Genomic DNA, 24,614 nt, shown 5'->3' on the forward strand with positions numbered 1-24,614 from the left:
CTGGGACATGGAGCCATTGACAGTTATCTCTTCTTTCTGTCTTCTTTCTCTCCTTTCTTTCTTCTCCTTTCTCTCCTCTTTTCTTCTTTCTCTTCATAGTAATCAACTTCCTGTTTTGAATATTGAATTTACCAGTGAACTGAATGAGCAGATTTTGGAGCTCACATTTGCAAATGCACATGCCTACGATGAGCCATTTAGCTGGATTAACTTTCCTCCTATCAAAAAAGTTCTCACCTGCACGTTTGAAGGATTCCCATGAAAGTTTGGACTTCCTTATGCCTGCTGAAAAATCAAAACTATTGTGGTCCAAGACACATTTTTGGGGATGTTGGTCTGCAGAATCCATCTCAAAGTCCTTGTGCTCACAAGCAATTCCTTATTCCTTACAGCAACAGCATTTGCTCACAGTCACCCTTAAACTGTGGCATATTTTCATATTCATATTTCCTCTCAACATGATAGCAAACTCAGATGAGTCTCAAACACTTTCAGGTAATCTGTGTGTATGTTAATACACAGAAACTGCTATACTTTCATTCATTACTCTAATTGGACTAATAAATTTTAAATTAAGGCATAATGATACAAATATGCTGGGCAGGCTTTGTCCCTAAAAACTTTTCATTGCTCCTGGAGGTAGAGATTGATGTACTTCTACTCTCCAGGTTACTTTTTGGAGAAATTGTTGAGAAATAATTTGGGTTTAATCCCCACAACGTACATGAAGATGAGGTGATATTTATCTGAAGGACTAGATTTTTCAAAAATACACAGCTTCTTGAAATTCAAAATCTATGATACTTTCAACATCCCCTCTAGCCACTTCCACCTCAAAGTCTGGGGAACTGAAAACCCTCTAAGAAATAACTGTAAAGGATTTTTGACTTTTTGCAGAAGATGACTAGGTTTTGCCAAACAAAAATGTGCACTGCATTTAGAGGAAAAGGTCTGAAAGCATAAAGGAAATGATTCAGGCAGAGGGAATATAAGGGTGACATTAATATTGCCTGGCTGTTCATGAAGTTATCTCGATGTTTCAGATGAAAGGAGTATCATCATTTCCATTATTAGGGCAGAGAGGATCAGAAATTAAAATTGGGTCAGAAATAGCTGAAGGTTGTGATAAGATAATTACATGGGATACAGAAGAAGTGGTACAAGCCAAGTCTGTAGATGTGAAATGTTGCTACATCCTTCTGTCCCCACGGCTCTCTCAGCAGGGTCAGACACCAGCAGTGGCCCAGTGGCCCTTGCTGGCTGCAGCTGCAGCAGAAGCTGTTGCCATCCTCTTTAACCTGTCTTTTTGTCATTGGACAGTATCATCAGTTCTGCAGCTGTCTTTGAATTCTCTTCAGAAAGCAAATTGGTACAAACTCAGGCTTAGCCAGGAGACAGTTGCCCAAGTGTGTTCCAGGATTGTGCCTGGTCCAAGCTGCTTCCTTCATTATTGGGGCTCCTTGATGCTGCTTCCAGTGGTAGCACCCAGATAATAATGTACATGTGACAACACATTGGAAGCTGGGAGGTGCCACTTCTGGAATGAGTGTCCTCTGATGTATTTTTCACCTTTCAGAGCTACAGGCTGACAAAATTCCAAACAGGTCCTTCAACAAGTACGACTCTCTTATTATTTTTTCATGGATGGCATATATCCTGTTGGTTCTTCAGCTACAAAAACTTCTAATATAGATAGTAATTGTCTAGATGCTGCAGAGATGGATGTTAAAAATTGATTGTAGATGATCTGTGCCTTCCTCAAAGGCCACTGGAAAATGTCAGAGCCTTTTATTATTGGGTCAGTTAGAAGGAAAAAAAGCAACTTAACAGGTTGAGGGATGTTTCAGTGATGGGAGCTGCCTTCTTCAGTTTAGCAGTTATGGAGACTGTGGAGAAGGAGGGGTGAGGAAACTTCTAGTAAAAAGTCGTTGCTAAGGAGAAGAAATATGTCTTTTTCTACAGCTTTGTTGTTCTGGGAGAGGCACAGGACTTAACTAATCCTTTCCATGCCATTTATTTGATCTTTATCTGTTCTTACAAAGAAGAGCTAGAAAACAGGTCAAATAGCATCAGTGAAAATCTTAAATACGATAGAAGGAGGCATAAATCTGCATTACAAATTTTACACTCTTTTTTCTGCTATCCACCAATCCAATTTTTATGTCTGTTCCAAGGAATTTGTAATTTAGCATTTTTTTTTGAAGTGCAACACCAATTAATTTGCATGACAAAGATTCTAGGTTCTTCTGTAGTTCCTGTGATGATGTTTACCAGTGAAAGCTCTTATCTTAAATGAATCTTGAATTAACTCCCTTTCTCTGCCTCTTACTTCCTCCTTCCCATGTTACAAAGCTCTGAGTTGCACGGATCCTCAGAAACCAGGGTTTGGGAAATTAATGAACCTTTTAAGCATCCATCTGGGATATTCTGTGTGAAACACATGGGAGGGAGATTTGAGAAGCTTGAGACAGGAAGACAATCTCTACTTCTTTCTGCCATGCAGGTACCTTCTTGATAGTAGACCTGTAGACCTCCCTAACAACACTGCTCTTGCTGCCAGGACAATTGAATTTCTAGTCTCAATACCTTTCTTTGCCATAAAGAAAGAAATAATTCAGAAGTGCACAAGAAACAAGGTTAAATTCTTTTCATGGCTCTGATAAAGCACAAATACCATATGCTCATAATATAGTAGGACTATGAAAGCCATGAAAGAATCTGTTGTTACTTTCCCAGCTTTGGCAACGTAATTAAAAGATCTTCACAGAGGAAATGAAAAGCCAATTTATTTATTTTTTTTTTAAATCTTAGAGAAAGCCATTGACAACATTTTTCTAATAAGCCTGTCTTGGTTGTCAGTTTTGAAGGACAAAATGCAGTGACCTGACAGCAATTCTGTTTGAGGCTTGTAAGGAAAGATCAGTTGTGTTGAACCTGCAGGGCATTGTCTTGTTTTTCTACAAAATGGTTTTCCCCTCTGAGCAATTATAAAATGCTTTAAAAAATCACCATTCTGAGTATGTGTAAATGAAAGAGTGCTGATGCAGAGATGGGTTCTAACTGGGGTTTCACTGTACAGAGGGCTCATCAAAGCCAGAAAAAGTGATTGATTCTTCAACAGATAACAGGAAGGTTGTCTTGAGGCACCATATATCAAGTCTGTTGTTCAGTTGTTGTGTTAACTGCTAAGACCAAGGACCAAGAGGTGCTTGTTGTTCTGGAGGGCTTGACAGCATCTGAGAACTATCTGAGTCCAGAGAAACATAAATCAATACAGTTGTCTGATGCACATTCAAGCAGGACGAGCTCATCTGGTGGGCTAAGCATGAATAGTTTCTCATGGTCCACTTACAACTCAGGGAAGTTTTCCTTTCACTTTGTTTATTGAACTTTGCTGTGCAATGGAAGGTTTTATCCTCAGGTAACACTACCTGTGGGGTATTCTGCACTCTGCCTATATCTAATATTTGAATATGCATGCAAGATCAATGGATGGAGAGATGTTTCTGTGATAGCACATTTCCAAAATTGCCTTGCCCTGCTCTTGTGGTGGATTGTCCCTGTCTGGACACCAAACACCCACCAAAGCTGTTTCATCATTCCCCTCCTTGGCTGAACAGGGGAGGGGATGTTCCTCCCTACCCCTCCTTTCTTCCCCAGCACAACCTCACCCCTGACTGTCTCTATCTCCTCCACCTGAGCAGCACAGGGGTTTGGGGAATGGGGCTTGGGGTCAGTTCATCACACATTGTCTCTGCTGCCTCTTCCTCCTCAGGGAGAGAACTCCCCACACTCTTCCCTTGCTCCACCATGGGGTCCCTGCCATGGGACACCGTCCTCCATGAACTTCTCCATGAGTTCTTCCCATGGGCTGGGTCTTTTCCATGGGGTCTGGTGCTTCAGGAACAGACTGCTCCAGTATGTGTTCCTGGCAGGATCACAAGTGCTTCTAGCAAACCTGCTCCAGTGTGGGCTCCTCTCTCTCAACGGGTCCACAGGTCCTGCCAGGAGCCTGTTCCATCCAAGGCTTCCCATGGGATTACATCCCCCTTTGGTCATCCACCTTCTCAGGTGTGGGATCCTCCATGGGCTGCAGGTGGGTATCTGCTCCACCATGGTCCTCCACGTGCTGTAGGGTGACAGCTTGCCTCGCCATGGTCTGCCCCAGTGTGTGGAGCACCTCTTTCACCTCCTCCTTCACTGACCTCCATGTCTGCAGAGCTGTTTCTCTCACACATTCTCTCAGGCTGCAGGTACACAGGGGGTTTTACCCCATCTTAAATATGTTATGCCAGAGGTGCTACCACTCTTTCTGATGGGCTTGGGCTTGGGCTCAGCCTTGGCTAGCAGTGGCTTTGGCATTGGCTCCACAGGTCATGGGGGATGCTTCCAGCAGCTTCTCACAGAAGCCACCTCTGCAGCCCCCCAGCTACCAAAACCTTGCCACTCAAACCCAATACAATTGTCTAGTGGGACTGAGCAGTTTGGGTATCATCATGGAAACAAATCACTAAGGTAGAACCAGCTGAGGTAAAATTCAGCTCTGAGTGTACTGTGGTCCACGCTACAGGTTTAGTAATAGAATAGTTCCAACTGGGGAAGACTGTGAAGACGTAGCAGCTATTCTTAGCAGGACTGCCTCTGTAAAGGTGTTTATTTTAGTCTTGCATGACTCATCCTTACTCTTACATAAAAGACAAGACAAAGTGCAGTTCACTGACTTTGGCCACTAATCAAAATGCTGGCAAAACCTCAAAGTGTGTGCTTCTCCTTCATCTCTCTTTTAATCTGGGTCTTGCTGCACAACAATGGGAAAGGAAATAAGTAACCAGAGTTTATTGTTTCTGGGACTAAGTATTAGCTAGGAAGCTTTTAACTAGCAGAGGATCTACAGTGCACACAGATCTGAAACTGTATCATGCTCATCATTTGCTGCTTTTTACTAGCTGTCATGGCACTGTATTAAATCATAGCTTTTGGCCATGTTAGATCTCCTGCAGCCTTCCAGATGGGCTACAGTTATGTCAAACAAAATTCTTCAGCTCTCCTTGATAAATTATGTGATAACCCTGGGGTGAGACAAAAAAAACCCTAAATCCAGTTATATGTAGTTAAGTGAGGGTGTTCTTTATTAATCTGGGGCCAAGGGTGGGGATGCTGGATAAGGAGGCAGCTCAGAGATGCTTCAGTAACGAGCAGCCCAGTGCTGTGAGTGAGAGTTTGCTCCTGTAGCTTTGTAAACAGGCAGAACTCATTTCAAAAAGCATGAAGAGGAAATAAGTAAAAGTAGCACAATCACTCCAAGCCAAAATTATTGTAACCCTTGCAGTGAAAACAAAAAGCAAAGACAGGAGCAAAGAAGATAATTGATAAGCCCTCAAATCCAAACTGGTAATTATGATTTCCTGATGGAAAGCTTTAATGGGACTTTGCTCACTTTTCAGCTGGAGATGTGATGAATTCGTGACTTTAAACAGAATTTAAAATTCTACAACCACATTTCCTGCTTAGAAGGTAAAGCAAGAAGTAAAAACAAAAAAATACATGACTTCCCCCTTACTGGTTTGGAAAGTGGAAGGTTGCTTCGTTGTTTGCAGGTGGAGGAAACTAGCCATTTTTTTTTTGTCACAACCTGCAATCCATCCCTCCTATCTATTTTTGGCTTTTAAAATTCTGCATTTCACCCTCTTGGTTGGGAATATATTTTTCTGGCTGAAGACAACAGACTCTGTCCTACTTACCATTTGTGCTTTGTTAGCTAGTGGCTTAACTCCTCAATGTTATGAGAAACTTTGTCAGTGATTAGAGGACAAAATTTGATCCTCATTCTTATTTCACTCCCGCTTCCCTGATTATTTAGTTGATGTTCCTGAAGTAACGGGTAAAGATGTAAAAGTGGTAAAGAGCTAAAGGTGGTGGAAAATGTTTTGTATTTGCATTTTGCCTGCCTGGTAAGGAGGATCTAGAATCTGTGAAGTCCCTCTCTGCAGTGCAGAGAACTGAGCCATCCTCAGTGGTAACAGACTTAAATGGCACCAGAATAAAGCTTTAATCAAATACTTTTAGAGGTCAGAATTCAAGCAGACTTATTTGGGTTTGTAATCAAACAAGACTCTATTTCCCATGCATAGCAGGAGACACGTTACCAAAACAGGGTGAATTTTTGGTTGGTTGATTTCTAACTAATAGCATTACAATTACACTCTCATGATGGAAAACTTTAAGTTATAGAGAATCAGAAAAATTCACTCTATTCTTAGGCCTCCTTCAGGTTCTGAAAGAGAAGTTTCAGATGCTAAAGGGCTAACCCCATATTCCTCCCTCTTTTGGAGCTATTATCAGTTTAATCTTGGTGCAATTAAGTAATGATACAGTTCTAATCTTGGCTTGATTTCTAAAGTTTCATCATATTTGGTTTATTTGATATGCAATGACATATATTTCTCTTTATCCTAAGGTAAGTTGTCTGGGTTTCTGGGAAGGAACCCAACCTAGTGAAAAATGTCCATGCCTACGGCCAAGTCGTTGGCCTAGGTGATCTCTAAAGGTCCTTTCCAACCCAAACCATTCTATGATGCTGTGATTTTATGATTAAAACTATTTATTTTGGAGCCATGTTGGAAACATATTGGAAGGTAAATTGAGAATCTGATGCTTTGAGGAGGCTGCATGAGATTTTCTAGGTCTTTGATCTATAATCAAAGTGACCAAATGTCTGTTTTGAAAGTTCTTGCATCCACACAATTTCCTATGTGTGGAAGTTCTGTCTATTCTACAGACATTGGACAACTTTCCAGATGGTTTTTGCTCTTCTCACGTAGCCTCAGTTTCTGAATAATACTCTGTATTGCTCTATTCTTTTCTCTTTGAAAATAAAGCCAGCCAAGAAAGTATTTATTCGAGATCTTTCTCTTATGAACACAGTACCTCAGCTGGTTAAGACATCTCAGCAGTCTCTGCTCCTTACAGTGACCTCTTAACCTGGCAGTCATCTTTAAGAATGTTTGGAAGTCCCTGGTGTAAGAGTGGTGGGGTTTTTTTATTGTAAGAATTACTCCATAATCCAAATGTGACATCTTAAAAATTATTTGCTAATACTGGCATGGAAAACATACTGTGTGTCCTATAGACCTTATGCAGTCTTATTACTTAATATCACAACAGAAAAAAAAAAGAATAAAATAATGTGAGCACTTTAAATAATGAGCAAAGCAAATAAATTAAAATTCTTAGTCTTTCATGTGGAAATTTATCACTTGGCAAGGACATACATCTAAAAACTTCATAATGGTGTAAAGAACACTGAGAAAACAGACAAAATACTAAGCTGAGGTGGATACCAGGGGGGTAAAATGACATTATAGTGGCCCATCTGTATTACAGTTTACTGCAGGGGAAAAAAAAAAGACCCATTTTGCTTCTATACCACAAAACAGTTAATTATGCATTTGCTAGCTAAATTAAAGCCTGGTCAGAGATGTCTTTTTCCAGATTTACAGTCTAACTTGAAGTCTCAAAAATGCAGATTGCATGGAGTGAAAAAAAAATTACCCAGTTAGTGAGTAGGAACTGCATGTTCAATGACATCTTTGACTTCATCTCTGAAAATGAGTGTGCTGGTGAAGAGTGAGAGCTGACTTTGGTAGTGTTCTCTCTTTCCAAGCAGTTTGAGATGCAAGGAGTCAGTGTCAAGACTCGTTGGAGATTTAGTGATATAAATATTTTTCTTGAAAGTCAAGGAGAAATCTGGTCCCAGAATGACAGGATTAACCCTTTTTCCTCTTACTGCCAAATCAGAATTCTGAGCAAGTGAGAGGTGAAATCTTTACAGTCCCATGATCACATTTATCTGGATCTTGCAGCTGCTGGGGGATAACTGCTGAATGCCTCAGTTAATTAATCCTTTGTGGGCTGAGAATGCTGTTGTCCTTAGTGTAAAAAATCATATTGATTTTGATGAAATTTTGAAAAATACACTTAGCACCTTCAACAGCAAACTCCATATGTCATCCCTGACCGTGTCCCTGTGTATTTACTGCTCCCAGTGTGGGTGCACACATTAACACAGTGCATGGCCCGGGGTAGATGGAACCCTGAGTTGGCATCGAGGATAGGAAGTGACAAAAATGTGTTGATGTGGTGCTAATGAGCCTGAGGGCAGCACCATGCTGGGGTGACTGCAGTTCTTCCAGGATTCAGGCTCATGGCTCTGCATGGTGTCAACCTTCATCACTGGGGGATGCCAGATTACTCCATCCTGGCTCAGGTGCTTCCAACTCAGTAGCTGCTCACACACCTCAGGAGTCATCCTCCCCCTGTGTCCTAGACATGTCCTCGGGATGAATTGCAATGAGGTAAAGGCTGAAATGCCCTTCAGCATCTCCAGATCAAAAGGACAGGAGCACATCTCTAAGACCACAACATTTTCAACTCTTTCCTTCTGAGCAGGAATGCTGAGAAAACTGCCATGTAAACATGAGCAAAATTGTTTTCAAGCTTTCTGTTGAGACCTTAAAATTGGAGTCAAGGTGTTGTTGAGACATCTGAATTATTTTCCCAGTCCATTGTCCTTCTGTGTTATTTTTATGTAGTTTTTGCCTGTTGTACCAAGACTGGCCATTGGATGGAGTGACTAAAGGCTGTATCAGATGACAGCTACTCTTCCCCACTTAGAAAAAATTAAGGAATAATTAATGGCATATGTTATCTACTTTATTTATTCACTTTTAAACTGCTTTCTCTGAACACCACAGTTTTTAGTGTTCTCGTGCCTATTAGCAGAGTTATTTCTAGTACATCTATATGCTGTCAAATACACACCTACTTTTTCTCCATTCCTCTGGACAAAATTGTGCCTCTTCAGGAAGAAATGTATTCTTCCTGATAAGCGTATATAATATATGTGTATGAAAGAAGCTATATATTATTAACAATTGATCACTTAACTGTTTCAGACAGCATGTATTTAGGGTGTCTAAAAATATTTTTAATTTCCAAAGCTCTCGGGAGCTTTGATTTTGGATCAGGAATCCTTTCCTTCTGTGGGAACACGCTATGAAGACTCAAAAACATGCAATAATGAAAGCCAGTGGCAGAAGGCATTCTGCCTCAGGCTGGGGCAATTCCATCAGTGCTGGCTCTGCAGGATTTGGGATACATGTTAGTATGAATGAGTAGCATACATTAAGTTGCTTTTTTGCAGCAAGTTTCCTAGAACTGAAGCTTTTATGTGACCATAGTAAGACTTGAGGATCTGAATCACATCTTTTATGGCTGTCTTCCTTATAATCTAAAAAAAACCCCCACTAACTGGGAATCAATAAAAAACATATTAGGATACAATAAAATTGTCCCTCTACCATTGCCAGAGTGACTTGTCAATGTCAGTAACTGGGACAAAACTGATTTAGGTCAAGGTATTTGGAGAGAAATCAGTTGTGATGCTACTGCCATTTGGGCAATTGAGCAAAGAGCTAAGAGGCTGGGATGAAAAAGAAAAATGATGGCATTTATAAAGAATCAACTACTACCTTAAAGTCATCTAAAATGTATACATTAGACTTGTGAGTGTACCTCTTTCTCACAGTTCTGTCTCCATGTGAGTGTATCCCGTGTCAAAGCCATGTGAGCCACATGGCACTAAAGCAATTGTCATTGCTAGCTATGAGCTGAAATCAGTAACTACCAATGGGATTACTTGATGCATGTTTGGCAAAATGCAAAGTTCTTACTCCCAGATATATCTCTAGCATGTAAAATTTACATACACTAGAAAATTAAAGTATTAAAAGTTTTCTGGCATAGGTGGCCACTGATGTGGAACTCTCGGGCAATTAGAATCAGCCTCCAAAGCAAGGCAGGTGCATCTGTCATGTCTCCTGGAAATGGTCCTCAGCTCATGCTGATCTCCAAATCCTCCAGTGGGTCTGACAGGAGGGCCCTTGCAGGTGCTGGCCAAACAGGATTTAGTAGCCCAGCAGGGAGTTCAGCCCTTCAGGAAAGCAGCCAGATTGTGGTGTGTAACTTGCCATCTGTATTCCTGTCAGGACTGAGCATTTGCCTGGCCCTTCACGGATGATGATGTTGATTTAGGATTAAGCTTTGGCACATCAGCTGTTCATGGGAGTCGTCCCAAGATCTTGGGTAGCTGTATCTCCTTTGGAGTGGGATGCAGGTTGCCATGTACTTCAGGAGTTTGAGCTCCTAAGTCTCATTGGAGATGTCCATCCTCACTATCAGGAGTAGAACACGAGTCACCTGGGAGCACCTTTTGATAGTTAACATCTAGTGGGCAATACTGGCTCTTTTTGTAGTGCCTCTAAGTTTTAAACCTTTGTGTAAGAGCTTGGTTGAATTTCTACAATGCTTAGTTACAAATCAATCTAAATGATAAGAGATTTGCATAATATTTGGTGCTTAAATGCAAGCTCTTCTCCCTTACTTTTAGAAGCACTTCTTCCCTTCACTGTATGGCAGCAGCATCCCTTTCTAGTCTTCCTTTGTGGTACATCCTAAGTGCCTTTTCTTAATCTTTCCTTGCTTGCTGTAGACTTAATCCACATTCCAAAATATTTAACATAGAATCAAGCTCACTGGTTTGTTTGGGGTTTTTTTGTTTTTTTTTTCTAGCTGTGAATGTTTTGGGTTTGGGGTTATTTTTTAATCTAGTGCACGGAAAATAAAAGCAGCAGGATAACGTGCCTGCAAAATGAGTGTTGTTACAAATGAGGCTGCTGTTTTCTGCTTGAAAAACTTATGTTGTCTTCACTGGTGCTTCTCCTCAGTGTCTGTGTTCAGTTTTGTGGTGTGCTGATTTCAATAATATGCTTCTGATGAGTTGCTGCATTTTGACATGGTTCTGTAGCTATTCAGCCTGTTCCTAAAATGTCAGTGCCTAACAGCACTGATTCATCCCCTACACTGCACAGCTGACTTCTGCTTGTGAAGCAGGCCATTTTCTTCCTAACTTTAGGTGTTGAGAGAAAGAGGAGGGCAGGTTTGGGTTCCTTTTGGCCACTAGAAGGGAAGAAGTGTTTCAAAAGAAGTCCTTCCATCTTTTCATACAGGACTTGACTGTGGAGCAAGTGTTTCCAAAGGCCAGGCTGCATCATCCCCTTGCCTCTGCAGGCACCCACAAGACTTGGAGCAATGCATGAGGCAGAACATTGCTCAGCTGCTTTTGCCTTTTGCTGCAGGGATGTTGCCTCAGGACTAGTGTTCTGTGTAGGCTAGGTGGAGCTGCTTTAAAGGCCAGAATTTTTTCCTCGTGCTCCATGAGTCATCAGAATCACACAAAAATAGATTTTTTTTACTTCTAACTATTTACAAATAAAATCAAACTTAATGAAGGCATGGGTGATTCTTATCCACTATGACAAAATGCTCTGAGGAGTCTGCAGTTGTACTTCTGCCGTGCTTGTTCACTAACCAAAATAAATCATTCCTTCTTAACAGAATTTAGCTTTTTGCAGTTACACTCTTGCTTGAGATGAGAAAAAGTCGTTCTGTGTGGATAGCAGGTTAATTAGAACGTTGCTGCTTTGAAGTGGTAACAAAAAGGCCCATGATAAATTAATGAAGTTGCTCTTATAAGCAAATTTGTTTTCTTTAAAGAGCAAAACTGCAAAAGTTGTCTTTTGTTGCTTTGGAGGTTTTGGAGATTTGTTGCTGTGTATTGTGGCTATTTGACATTATAAACACAGATAGATGTTCTGATATTCTTTTCTGAAGTAGGTTGAGTAGGATTTTTGTTGTCCTCGTGGCTGAATCTGGTGAATTCTGACACTCCTCAGCAAAAGTAGATACTAGAGGATTGTCCATTATTTGTATTGTTTGTGTTGTTCAAATCCCTTAGAGCTTTTCCCCTCCATTGATTGGGCTTTAGTGGCTGATGGCTGGTTAGTTATACTATAGTGGATTTAGGTATTTTCCTCTTTTCAAGGCTGTTGAACCAAAGCACAGGCTTAGAGGTCTCAAGGTGGGTCTGAATTCACTGAACTGGGATCATAGTGCAGTTCTGTTGCAGTGTTAAAGGAAGAATAACTTGGAAACAAAATAGTAGAGTTCTATCTAGTCTTCTTAAAGAACCAAAATTACCAGCACTGGATTTTATATGAGTAATTGGGAAGCAGTTAGAACAAACTGCATCTGCTGTGCAAATAACACATTCTAAGCAAGCAAATTTGGGCAGCTGAGTTGTACTCCATGTGGTGGAGTTCCAGAGGCTGTTAACCTGAGCTGGAAGATCATCTCTTTCTGCAAACAAGCTGCTACAACCAGAGTGGATATTTTTATTTACCTTAGTAATTCCAATTTATCCTTTGCTTATAGGTAGTTTAAAATGTGTCATGTAGTTTGGTTGGTTATTTTAAAGTGAACGTTTCCATGTGTGTAAATACAGTGTGCTATGACTCCAGGATTGATAGCCCTTTAGGTTTTTATTTTCAGTTTCAGAAGTCTTGTATAAAACATGCACCTTCTTTTGGCAATGAATACAAAATTGCAGCATGGTTAATGCAATTAGGAATTTTCTAAATTAGGGTAGGACACTCCTAAGATCACCAAGTTCATGACTCAACTGACTGCTGCATGTTTGTTACCTCTAATCTAACACTGAAAACATTTTTTTTGTGTGTGTGATTTTGACTATTCTGTACATGCTTAAGCATCTCATTCACTCTTGTTCTTGGGCATAGCCGTGGCTAAATAGTCTGAAGGCACAAACTCTTTACCGGTTCTTTAGTCAGTACTGCTGTTGAGGTCAGTAAGCATAAAATTAATCAAATCAGGGCTTTTGAATCAAAGGATGCCTTTCTGTAGTACAAGTTGGCTGCATGACTCTACTGGGCAATCAACAGCCAAATGATCCAATGAACTTCACACAGGAAACATGAAGAAAAATGTGCTTTACAACAGGGCATGGTCTATGTGGTTGAAAAATCAAGCTGGAGCTGGTCCTGCTGAGGTTTTTCTTGCTTGTGCTTTTCCATAAAGACAGGGGGAGTGTCTTTACATGCCTGAATATTGGCTTACATTTATTTTACCTGTTTAAAGCTCTCTTATGCAGCTCTTACATCCTTGCAGCATCTATCTCTGAAGAACAAAATAATTGCCTACAAGTCTTGCAAAGAGATGTAGATTCTTCTTGTAAAGAATTCAACTGACAATCATTGAAACATATAGAACTGGTTAGTTTATATTATGTGTTATTTTAGATTAAAATGCTATTTGTTGTTTTAAGTTGTGTTGTCTGGCTGGTGTGTGCTTACCCAATGAAAAAGAATACAGCTCTGAACTTTGAAGAGTTTAAATGCTTCGGACCCTAATTAAACAATTCCCAGCTTCACACTTTATAAAAAACATGAGGTTATGTTCAACCCTAAAAAGAACTCCTCTTTTAAAGTCAGGAGTACAGCAGGATTATGCCAGCACTGCAACAATAAATCTTGAGGTGAATTCTGAATGAACCACTTGATCAGTGGTTACAATAGGTAGCAGTCTGTCCAAAAAGGAGCTTGTTTTCCACGCTGCCCTGCAAAGAGTTGTCCCAGAAGAGCAGAGGGATGCAACAGGGGTTTGTTGTAGAGCAGCACTGCCAAAGGATGCTTGTCCACCACTTGCCAGCCAAACATCCCACTGTTGTGCCCACTGTGCTGCCCATCACTGGCCCAGCATCAGATGACAACAATAATTTGTGAAACCATCCACTGTCATGGATGATCCAGATGAAATTTATCCTCCTTTTTATTTTTTCCCTCTGGAGCCAGTTTATCAGAAGGGTCTCACAAAGCATCAATGACTGCAGAGAGAATGGCAAAATAGTGTGGGGGTGAATAGTCAGGAGAGGAGAGGGGCAAGAGCCTGTTAAATTTCCTTTTCCACAGCAGAACAACTGCTTGGATGTGCAGTTTGGGTTGCATTTATTTTCTTTTTGTGAGAAATCCAGTTTGCTCAGACCTCAGAACAAACCCCAGCAGAGGGGGAGGACTATGGGTATGTGAGAGGAAGGAGAAAGCAGCTCTGGTTGCAATGGTTAAGCAGTTTTAGGTTTTCATGGATGCTTCCATCTGTGAAGGGCAGATATGCCAGAGATGTTTCATTAGTATATGGGTGACCTGTAGCTTGCTATTTTTGGTACCCTATTTTTGGTGCTGGCTGTGTACAATAATTTATAGGCCGTAATAGCATCTGAGAGCAAATTAAATGTAAGAGGCATGTTCATGAAATGAATGTTAAGATGCTCTCTGTTGCACTTCATTTTAATTTTACTGAGTTTTAAATTAGAATGTTGTTTTTTTTTTTTAAATAACTTATCAGCTTACCTTCACTGAGTTTATTTCCAGGAAAAAAAGCAAACATGCCAGAAATTGGGTGAACTGTCAGGTACTAATGGAGCTCAGTTGTACAAAATAAGTACCTGCTAAAAAGACAGGAGTAGCAAATAAATACAATGCCCACAAAATTGGGGCAAGGGGGAGGAGAATGGCAAATCCAGCCTCTGTGATTAAATTAGGCCACTCTCTTCTAAGGACCATTGTGAGCCAGCCCGATGACATATTTGGCTCTGACATGCTCCTGAGTTATTGGGATGAGTGGCAAGAGGAAAAAGATTTGATAGAGAAAGGACATGAAATCTTAATCTGTGCCCAGACTCTTCTCCAAGCTATGGGCCTAACTGAGCCCAGACTCTCTCTGTGGACCTCCAAAGCTTGTTCCCAGATGCAAACCTGTCTGATAACTACTCTGAGCATGCAGAAAATGAGAACTGGTCAGAAATCACTCCAACAACCTCCACACGTCTTTTGTTCATCTTTGACATTCCCAGGCCATTAAATAGTCAGCTAATATAAGTCACAGTCTTTAAAACAGTTTAAATTTCTTTAAATTTAACCTCCTACACTTTAAATATCAAGTGTAGGTCACGACCTCATAATGCCTCGTAGCACTGTATAGCAGTTGGGTGTAATATTGCTCTGAAGCTTCCTCAGAAATGGAAACCTCAGCTGCATGTAGGAGGGAGCAAAACCAGATGTGCACAATTCACTTGATCTTTTCCTAAGAGAACTTATGACATGAAAAACTGCCACCTCTTGCACCTGAAAGCCATTGGACAAATTCATCCTAAGTGTAATTTAATTGATTGCAGTACACTGCAGTTCAATCAGCTGCAATAAACTTAATTGAACCTCTCCTAAGAAATGTGACTGAAACCAAATGATTCAAAATAGTAACAGGTACTGATTAATGGAGACAATTATTTTTAATGGGAATGGGTCCAAGTAATTGAGTGATGTTTAAATGTTCTCTATAAGGTAGTCTCCTGAGGACAGTAGTTGCTTCCAACAACTTTCAGATTAGGTACAGGTACACAAAATGCAAAATTGTAGATTAGAATGCTAGCTTAACATGGTTCCACCTTTTAAACCATGGCATGGGCAAGAGATAAACAGTCACCTTCAACTCTGCTGCTTTTCTGACAGTGCATGCTTTCAGCTTTAACCCCAACCTAACCCCTGAGTTCTGTACAGGAGCAGTGCTGTTGTGTTATTTGGCAATGGGGTTTTAATGGGAGAAAAGAAGATGTTATTTAGAAAATATTTTGATGCACATTATCCCATTACTTATTTTTACTAGTAAGGCTGGATTATTATTGGACACCTTTAATTAAAGTAAGCTAGGGATAAGGGAAGTTCCATTAAAACACCCCATTGTAATTTCTTGTTATGTTGTGCATACATATTTGTGTGATCATTGAGCAAAATTCATAATTTGATTCTTGTGGTGAAAGTTCAAGGCTTTTACAGTTTTTAACTGACATTAGGATCAAATATTTTGTTCTGAACTTCATCTCAGAACATTTACTATTGGCCATGTGTAAGTAACTCTCTCAGCTGCTCTGTTTGAGTTTTAGACTCCTTTTCATAATAGGTTATTAAAATGCTTGTTTAGCTAAGAGAGGGCAGTGCTCCCACTTGAGATGTTTGTAGAATGCATAGAGAGTAGGGGGAAAATAGCTATATGGGCTAGTGGTAGTTTAGCAGAGGAAAAAAGGATTGATATAAAATAGTCACACCTAGGATAAAAATTAGAGGGAAAAAAAAAGGCAGTTTCTGCTCAGAAGTTTTGGAGCCTAATAGGCACAAGAAATCTAAGAAGTTCCAAGATGGAGCTTGGCTAAGTGCTAAGAAACAAATTATGTGAGGCAGTTGCCATGACAACAAAGGAGTCTGAAGTTTATGATCTGAGCTGCCTCTTCATTCCAGTGCTTCTGTCAGAAATATATGTTCTTAAGTGCAGCTGAAGATTTGTCCTGGTGTTACTCCAGGGGATGAAGAGATGCAGGCTAAAGCCTTCCTCAAAAGCATGGCTCATCTCTCTCCAGGCAGAGTCCAGATTTGTGCTGCAGTTCTGAAGTCAACATTTTCACCACGCCTGAATCTGTTGAAGGAGAAGTTGCCTGCCTGGCTGAAGTAACTGGGTTTTACCAGTGAGACTGTCTCCAGCCTGTCCTGCTGCCCTTTCTGGGAGCAAGCCCCAGGCAATTCACCTTCCCCTGCCAGGGGAGCTGCAAGAGGAATGGAACAGGGTTCTCCCATGTGCAAATAGCAGGGAGTGGTGACAGGATGAAATATAAATCCTCAAGATGTGGTAACTCCCTAGGGTGTTTTCCTTTAGCTGTCTTCTGTCTTGTTTGTTCACCCTAATATTTGAGCTTCCAAAGAGATTCGTACTGTGGCCATGCTGCTGATGGTTTTGAAACTTTTCTTGCAATTCATGTTTTTCTGAAAGGCTGTAGGTACTTCCTTAGGATATTTCATCTTTTGAAGAAACCCTGTGGAATCACAGAATTGTTGAGTCACCTCTGGCTATCACCTAGTCCAGTGTCCTGCTCACTGGCTTCATCTCCTTTACAGCCTCCCATGCATTAAGGCCACCAGTCCAGGCAAATCTATGAGCCAGTGGATTCCTCTGAAAAACTTACTCATGCAGAATTTGAGCTGGGGTTCCCACACACTTGTATCCCTGCTTCTGTGAAGCTTTTTGTTTTCGATAGTGCCTTTTAGGTCAACAGAGTGCATGGAGTCTCTGAAGCATCTTTTATGCTAAATTAGATTAAATGGGATATGAGCAGATACAAATAACAACCAGAGATGTTTGTGTTGGAGGTCAGAATGTAAACTAACTTCCTCTTTGTATTAGTAAGTTTTCAGGAATTTTCCCAGAGGCTGTTTGAAACCTGCTTTAGGACCTGTTCAAATGAATCAATAGCTGAGGCCCAGTGGACTGAAGCCATCTGCTTTTGTCTAAGTCATGTTATAATGTGAATAATTTGGTTTACAGATACAAATTCAGAAATTAATTTCCATTATGGGACTGCTATTACTTTCTATTTTAATCTAAGACATAGGTTAAATTCATGGGCCAGCTTTTTGAGACAATGAATCTTGAAATTGTTGGTGGCTAAGTGCATTTTATATGTACATAAAATATCATATCAATCCAAAACATCTGTTAGGTTTCAACCTTTTTCATTTGCCTTCTCATTTGGATCTCCAGACTCTATCAGCAAATGTATTCGTTCAGTCCTTCCCTGTAATACTCAGGGAAAAGTTTGCTGCTGACAGAATTTGTTAAAATTTGCTTTGCAGCAGAACCTTTCTGGGTGGACTATCTACCTTTGTGCTGTTCATGAGCCTGTGGATGATGCTGGATTATCACAGCAGGCAAGCATTGGTGGAAGCATTAAGCATTTAGAATGTACTTAGAGGTTTTAACATAGAGCAAATAATAAGAATTTTGACATTAACTATACTTGTAGAAAGCAAATTTTGAACATGATCCAAGTTTGTTCTAAATCCTGCTCCAACCCATCACAAAGAGTTTGAGGCCAACACAACCACAGACTCCACAACCAGTTGCTGGTTTTCAGGGAGGGAAAGATTCTTCCAGTCAAGCCCTGGAGATGGTGCAGGTCACCAGGTCTTTCTTTCTCTCACATCTTAGCCCACTGAATAAGAATACCTCCTTGAAAATCCTTTCAGGTTCACTTGCATGCTACTTATTTTGCTGGTGCAAATTGTAATTGGGTTAGAATATGTTCAGGTTTTACCCCAAAAATGGTGGATTTTTAAAAAGTGTGTAGACAGGGGTGTGTAAGTGTGTGTGTGTGTGGGGTTGTTGTTTTTTTCAGGTAGTTCAAGGGACAGGAAGAGCTTCTGGGAGGCTCGTTTTGACAGTGGGCATTGCCAACTGCAAGGTGGTTTATTCCCCCTTGCACCAATGGGCATTCTCAGCACAATTTTGGAGTTTTACCTATTTAATCACTGCTGAAGATGACTGGCTACATTTTCCACTGAGAGATTGTTTAGATAATGGAAGTATTAGGATGACGCACTGAAGAAATTAAGATTTTTATTTTTTATTAATAGAACAAACTCTGCAAAGGTCTCTTTCTCTGGTAGTGTTTTTTCTTTTGCACCTTCCTACGGGAAGGCTGCTCTGGGGAACATGTTCCAGCTCGTGCATCTGCTATCCAACAATATGCAGGTTCATTTTATTTTATTTTATTTTATTTTATTTTATTTTATTTTATTATTATTTAATTTCATTTTCATAATTTATTTTAATTTTGAATTTATTCTATTTTTATTTCTATATTTTAAGTATTTATTTTATTCTATTTTCCATCCCATTGTATAGTTACACATTTCAGGAAAAAAATGCTCCTGCCCATGTAAATAAACTATATTAAGGCAGACTCAGTGAAGAGTCTATTTGCAAATCAAATATTGCCTGATGGTGGGGTGTGGCAGAAGAATGGGGACACACCCAATTGTAGCTTCTGTGAGGAATAAGTACTATAAAATATAAGACACTCTCTTCTTTAACTTTTCTTCTTCCTCTCCTTTGTGCTCCTAGCGATCATCTCATGCTAAATTATTATAAGGATTATAAGGTTGCTTGAACAAGAGCATCCTTTTATTTATGTTCAGGAGAAACTTAATGATGTCATGGGTGGTCATATATCCTCTTCTGTATGGAGAGCTCTTTGGTGGAGGGAGTATTTCACTCAGGGAAAAAAAAAATTGATTACCTGATTGATATTTTGCTCTTGGAGACCACATCGTTATTTATTCTTCAATAAAGCTGCATGATTTTTATTGGGTTTTGTGGTGTTTAGATGTTGTTATGTATAAATCCTTGGTAAAAGAAAGTCAGTGGTGGACCTGGATACTGAAGATGGTGAGATTTATGACCATCCATTCTCTTTGTCACTGGTTCACTCCATATTTTTGAATCATCTCTTGAGAGAACAGCCACGTTGGAGAGAGAACTCTTCATGGGTCGTGTTCAAGGCTCGTTGTGCAAGAGGAACATCATGGTTGATGCCAGTCTCTGGTTTGGAGCTTTAAGCAGGTGTGAGTCCTGGCTGTGAAACATTGAACACAAGACCCAAAACACTACCAGTTCTCCAGGAGGGTGTTGGAGGAGGCGATGATGCGTCTGCTGCGGTCTCGGTGGTGGGGTGTGAAGAGGAGACACTGCTTTTTGTCTTGGAAAACAGAATATTTCATGCTCAGAGGTGTTGCGTTGCTGATGAGACAGTCTCAACAGATTATTTACACCTGAAAAAGTTTTGCTGAATAATACCAGACTAAAACTTATCAAACAAACCTGCTAGAACTCTGGTGTCTTATTCGATGACCATCTCTACGGTCATTTTGCTTGTATATAATATAGTGAAGAATGTTAAAAGAAATAGAGGATCTGACACTGAAATTCTAGGTCATAGAGGATCTGTACACTGAAATTCTAGTTCTTTATTAAAAATTCTGATTTTATTGCTCTGCAATTATGCTACAGTTCTACACACCGAGGTGCTGAATAGAGTGGATGAGGTGCTGCCCTGCTGATTTCATGATTCCTGTGTTATCAGGTGTTTCTCTGAACTCTTGGAGTTAAATAATCCTTTGACCTATCAATATTTTTATTTTTGCAACAGACATCTTCTTGGTAGCAGCTTTTGTAACTGTGCCTTTTAAACAAAGCTGCTATAAACAGTCGTTTACAGGTTCTGTTTCTGAGGCAGCTTTAAAAAACGTGTCAGATAGATTTGCTCCTGCTCTAAATGTTAAATATCATGGCACATGCTGATGCGAGCAGATGGTGCACTGCAGAAGCTGTTTATCATTTTACACTAGTGAAGTGTGCATGTGTTTGATTAATATTAACTTTTAGTTTTATTTGGAGGTGTCTATTTTTGACAGCGTTAGGGGTTATATTGTAATTAATGCTGGCTACCTTAACATTTAATTCCAGTAAAGGTAGAATAGATGTATTCTGTAGTTCTTAATTACATGAACTTTTTCACAGTGGAAAAGAATTACCTGGTTGAGGTTTTAATACTAGAAGGAATTTGTAAGCAAATTAATTACTCCTTTTGCTAAAATGCTCTAAGATGAAATTTAGATGCCATTGGTCCAGCTAAATAAATGCCACATCTTGTAATTAAATACCAGATGCTAAGAAGGTGTAAAAGAAAACAGCAACAGTCCTATTCAAGCTGATATTATTTTATATCACCCACCTACAGAACTGAGAGAACTTCATGTTTGCCTGCTCAACAGGTCTGGATGTTCAGCATGTGTTACACCTACAGCACTCTCTATGAAACTAAAAAAGCACTTCAAAGAGCATCTCAACCTTGCAGACATAGCACATGGACCAACCATGCTTTGAGACTTTTGACTGCAGCATTGTATTGAAAATACGGTTTACCAAGTTGTTATTTCATCATCATTCTTTTTGTCCCACCTAAAGCCTGAAAAAAGGCAAGATTTTCCTTTGATGCAATGGATGGAAAAGCAATTTTGAGTGGGTCTGCTTGTGCCTGTTGTTCTGCTAAATGGCAATAATATTTAATGAGAGATTTTACTCCAAACTGTAAATTCTTTAGGGGGTGAGATGCCTGGCCTGTCAGAATAAATAGAGGAGGCTAAAAACACTTACTCTGAAAATGACTGTTCATTTTGGAAGGCACTGAGTGATCTCAGTGAAATAGAACTGAGTCAGTTGAATTTGGATAGAGATCAACTTCCCAGTACATATTCTGGCAGCATCTCTTCATCACTGATGCCATTCCTCAATATCTTTTATGTTCAAATAGCAGAGGCAGCACTTCAGTCTTATATGCTCCTATCATTCATATTTCAGATAACTTTCAGTGACTTCTTACGGATTGAATGAATAACTCAATTACTTTTATCCATGCCTACTTATGGGGTTTATGTCTATGCTTTCTTTTATGTCTACTAATTAATATTAAGGAAAGATGTATACAGCAAAAATAAAGATGATGTAGCACTAGGAATTACCCAGCCCATGGATATTTTAAAGTGTAATGTTGCAGTGCAACATTAAACAAAATTTAATTTAATTTAACAAAGTTTAATTGGCATGATCACAGTCACTGCTCAGGTGAACTCATCTTTTCCCATGAAGACTCTTTTGGACTTCCATGGTCTTGTTGCCTTTGCTTCCAGGACATTAGATCCTTCCACAAACTTGCACAAGGAAAATGCTGGGGGATGAGGAGAGTGCATAGAATAAAAGAATGTCTCTTGAACATGAGAGTTTGCTTCAGGAGTGAATATCTTTGTTCCTGGATAATCTGAAAAGAAAATCTTCTTAATGCCTCATTGGTTATGTTAGAGAGCATGAAATACATAGAAACATTTATGGAGAATACAGTCATGAAAAATGACTGTCATTGAAGAAAATATTTTTAGTGTATGAAATGCAGATTTGTAGCACGCTCATTGCTGGAAATAAAATATGGAAATGGAAAGATTTGGTTGAATTCATTAACTTTTTTTTTTTTTAATGGGTAGTTATAAGGAAATTAGTTGCATATTTCATACAGAGCTGGCTTTGTTTTCCTGTTACCACAGTAGCTATCCACTGTTTCTTAAATATGTATTTTTACTAAAAGGCAGTAATTAAAAATTCTCCATCTTCCTGTTCTTTCCACCTGCTGTTTTTAAGTCTGACAGAAGAGAAGTTTGCTGCATTTGGATCTAAAAGACTCTTTTCTTTCTTTGCAGGTTAACAATGAGAATGTGGTGAAAGTTGGCCACAGGCAGGTGGTGAACATGATTCGACAAGGGGGCAATCACCTAGTCCTTAAGGTGGTCACAGTAACGAGGAATCTTGATCCAGATGACACAGCTAGAAAGAAAGGTACATTTTTCTCTTTTCCTTCTGGAGTCCACAGAAAATAGAGTATGGATGTGAAATTACTGGTTCGTAAATTCTGGTTTATAAACTTTTGATGGCTGAAATGCCCTTCTCCTATTTAATTTAGTGTAATTTAATTCTGCTTACTTATACATTAATATGCGGCCAAAAGGGTGATGTTCTTTTGTCATGCTTGCCATGAAATTTCATCCTTATGGCTCTTTATACATTTATATATTTGAAGGGCTTGTAGTTAAATTTCTTGCAGTAGTGAGAGAGAAAAAAACACAAGGAACAGATTATCTTTTATTAGTTAATTCCAAACGTACTGGAGATGAGGTTAGCTTCACACTCTTGAAACCACTGATTGCAAAACACCTGGAGGAGAAGTTAGTACAAGGACCATGTGCTTCAGAGGCTTTGGGAAGAATTGTCTGGGTACAAATAGGACAAAGGGGTTTTTTTGCCAGCTTAGTTTGTTGGGGATTTTTAATATTAATTTTAATGGAGATTTTTAATATTCATTTTAATGGAGATTATGGGTTAACCTCTATGATAAAATTGGGCTATTCCCTCAAGAATTTCAGTGTTTCCACCTACTGCAAAACACAGCACCCAAACTTCACCAAAAAAAGGAAAAAAAAAAAAAAAAAAGGAAAAAAAAAGAAAAAAAAAAGGAGACAAAAAATAGATTGATTTTGCACTCTTGCCTTCACCTTAGATACCCCTGAGTTTCTCAGGTAACAGCTACTCTGGGAAGTCATTAGGCCCTCATAATTATCATTAAGCAGAAAAGATTGCTGCTGCTAACTAGTGTTCCATACAGCAACGTCACAGATTTGAAAATTCCTGTCCCTCCCACCAGCTTTTTGAATTGTCCCTCAGCCTCCTGGCTCTTCAACACAAGAGCAGGCTAGAAGCTGACACTCAAGGGTTCTCCTTTTGGCCATGAGTAAATTTTCTGTCTATGCTGTGGGTGTTCTTGGCATCTGTTATTCTTATTTATTATTACAAAAAATCATAAATAAAGCACCTTTGGGAGGAAAAGGGTTATGTTACAGTAAATCATCTCCAAACATTGTCCAGCCTTATTTTTAGTTTGATAGAATCACTGTTCACACATTTTAAACAAACCTTTCACCTCTGCCTTTTGGGATGTGTTATACTGGCCTCAAATAAAAGTGCTGTTGTCGACAACCCCAGGGGAAATTGCTTCTATAAAAACAAACCCAGTTCCTTGTCACCTTTGCAGAGCCTCCTGTTGATAATGTGCCATTTGCCAAAACCCTTCACTTTTGAGTCTTGTCCCTTTTTGATGCTAGTTGGTTGCCTTTCTTGTTCCCTGGCAGTTGCCATTGGGCTTTGGGAATTGTGTGGGAGGATTTTCTTGCCATGGGTCTCCTTTTTGGTGAGGCCAGTGTCAGATACCCAGCCTCATTTAACAAGCCAGTGTGTTGTGCAGTTTCCTCACAGATTTGATGTCACTTCTCCTGCTGGGCAAGGGCAGACCTCAGACTGGAAGTAATATGTGCAGTACTTACACAGCCTCATTTCTGGCACTGAACCTGAGCTCTATTTTTGCTTTTTCCATGACATACTGTCATTGAAGCCTCTGTAAGAGGATGATGGAGCTTAACAGGGAGAGGATGATGCTGACATAGTGGGTATAGGTGGTACAGGAAGAACATTGTCTACTTCTTTCCTCCATCACTTTTTCACCTTCAAACTACTTGGCCACCTCTTGTCAAAGTGGTGTAGCCTTGTGTATAGTATTGCCCAAAATTATTAAGAAACCTTCATTTTTCTTGGTGTCCAAGAGCCAATTTTGCTTACTGGAGCAAACTCTCCAACTTTCCTACCAACAATGGCATAATCTTTTCTGATGTTACACTCCTTCCTGACGTCTAGAAGCATTTGTTATCAGGATACTAGTATAGTATCGCCCAAAATTATTAAGAAACCGTCATTTTTCTTGGTGCCCAAGAGCCAATTTTGCTTACTGGAGATCTCCAACTTTCCTACCAACACTGGCATAATCTTTTCTGATGTTACACTCCTTCCTGACGTCTAGAAGCATTTGTTATCAGGATACTAAAACACACAGTGGATTTTCTGTGCTAGATGATTGCCTTGATGTTTTAAGATCTTAGTTATTCTGAGATTCACCAGTTTTCACTAGTCTCGACACAACTATTAAGAAAAATTTGAATCTTCTTTCTTATATTTCTTAGATTTAACAGTCTCTCCAAAGATGAAATTAATCTGCCAGAGATTGGCTGGTCTCCAGGAGATTTTTAGCTATGTACATTTCTTAGAAGGAGAGGCCCAACTGCTGTGAGGCACTGTCTCCAGAAAGTCTTTTCCCTATAGAACACAAC

At 39.7% G+C, this 24,614-nt stretch overlaps 1 protein-coding gene across 1 annotated transcript in view; it reads left to right on the forward strand.

Annotated features, from left to right (window-relative positions):
• Nucleotides 1–20,333: 20,333 nt before the first annotated feature.
• Nucleotides 20,334–24,614, forward strand: part of SHANK2 (SH3 and multiple ankyrin repeat domains 2) — a 39,438-nt gene continuing 35,157 nt past the window's right edge. Inside the window, exons 1-2 of the mRNA XM_008944283.1 lie at nt 20,334–20,396; nt 22,104–22,239. Of these exons, the coding sequence (XP_008942531.1) occupies nt 20,334–20,396; nt 22,104–22,239 (199 nt within the window). The remainder of the gene's footprint in view (nt 20,397–22,103; nt 22,240–24,614) is intronic.

This window comes from Merops nubicus, unplaced genomic scaffold, assembly GCF_000691845.1.
Source record: "Merops nubicus isolate BGI_N331 unplaced genomic scaffold, ASM69184v1 scaffold9107, whole genome shotgun sequence".
Classification (NCBI taxonomy): Eukaryota; Metazoa; Chordata; class Aves; order Coraciiformes; family Meropidae; genus Merops; species Merops nubicus.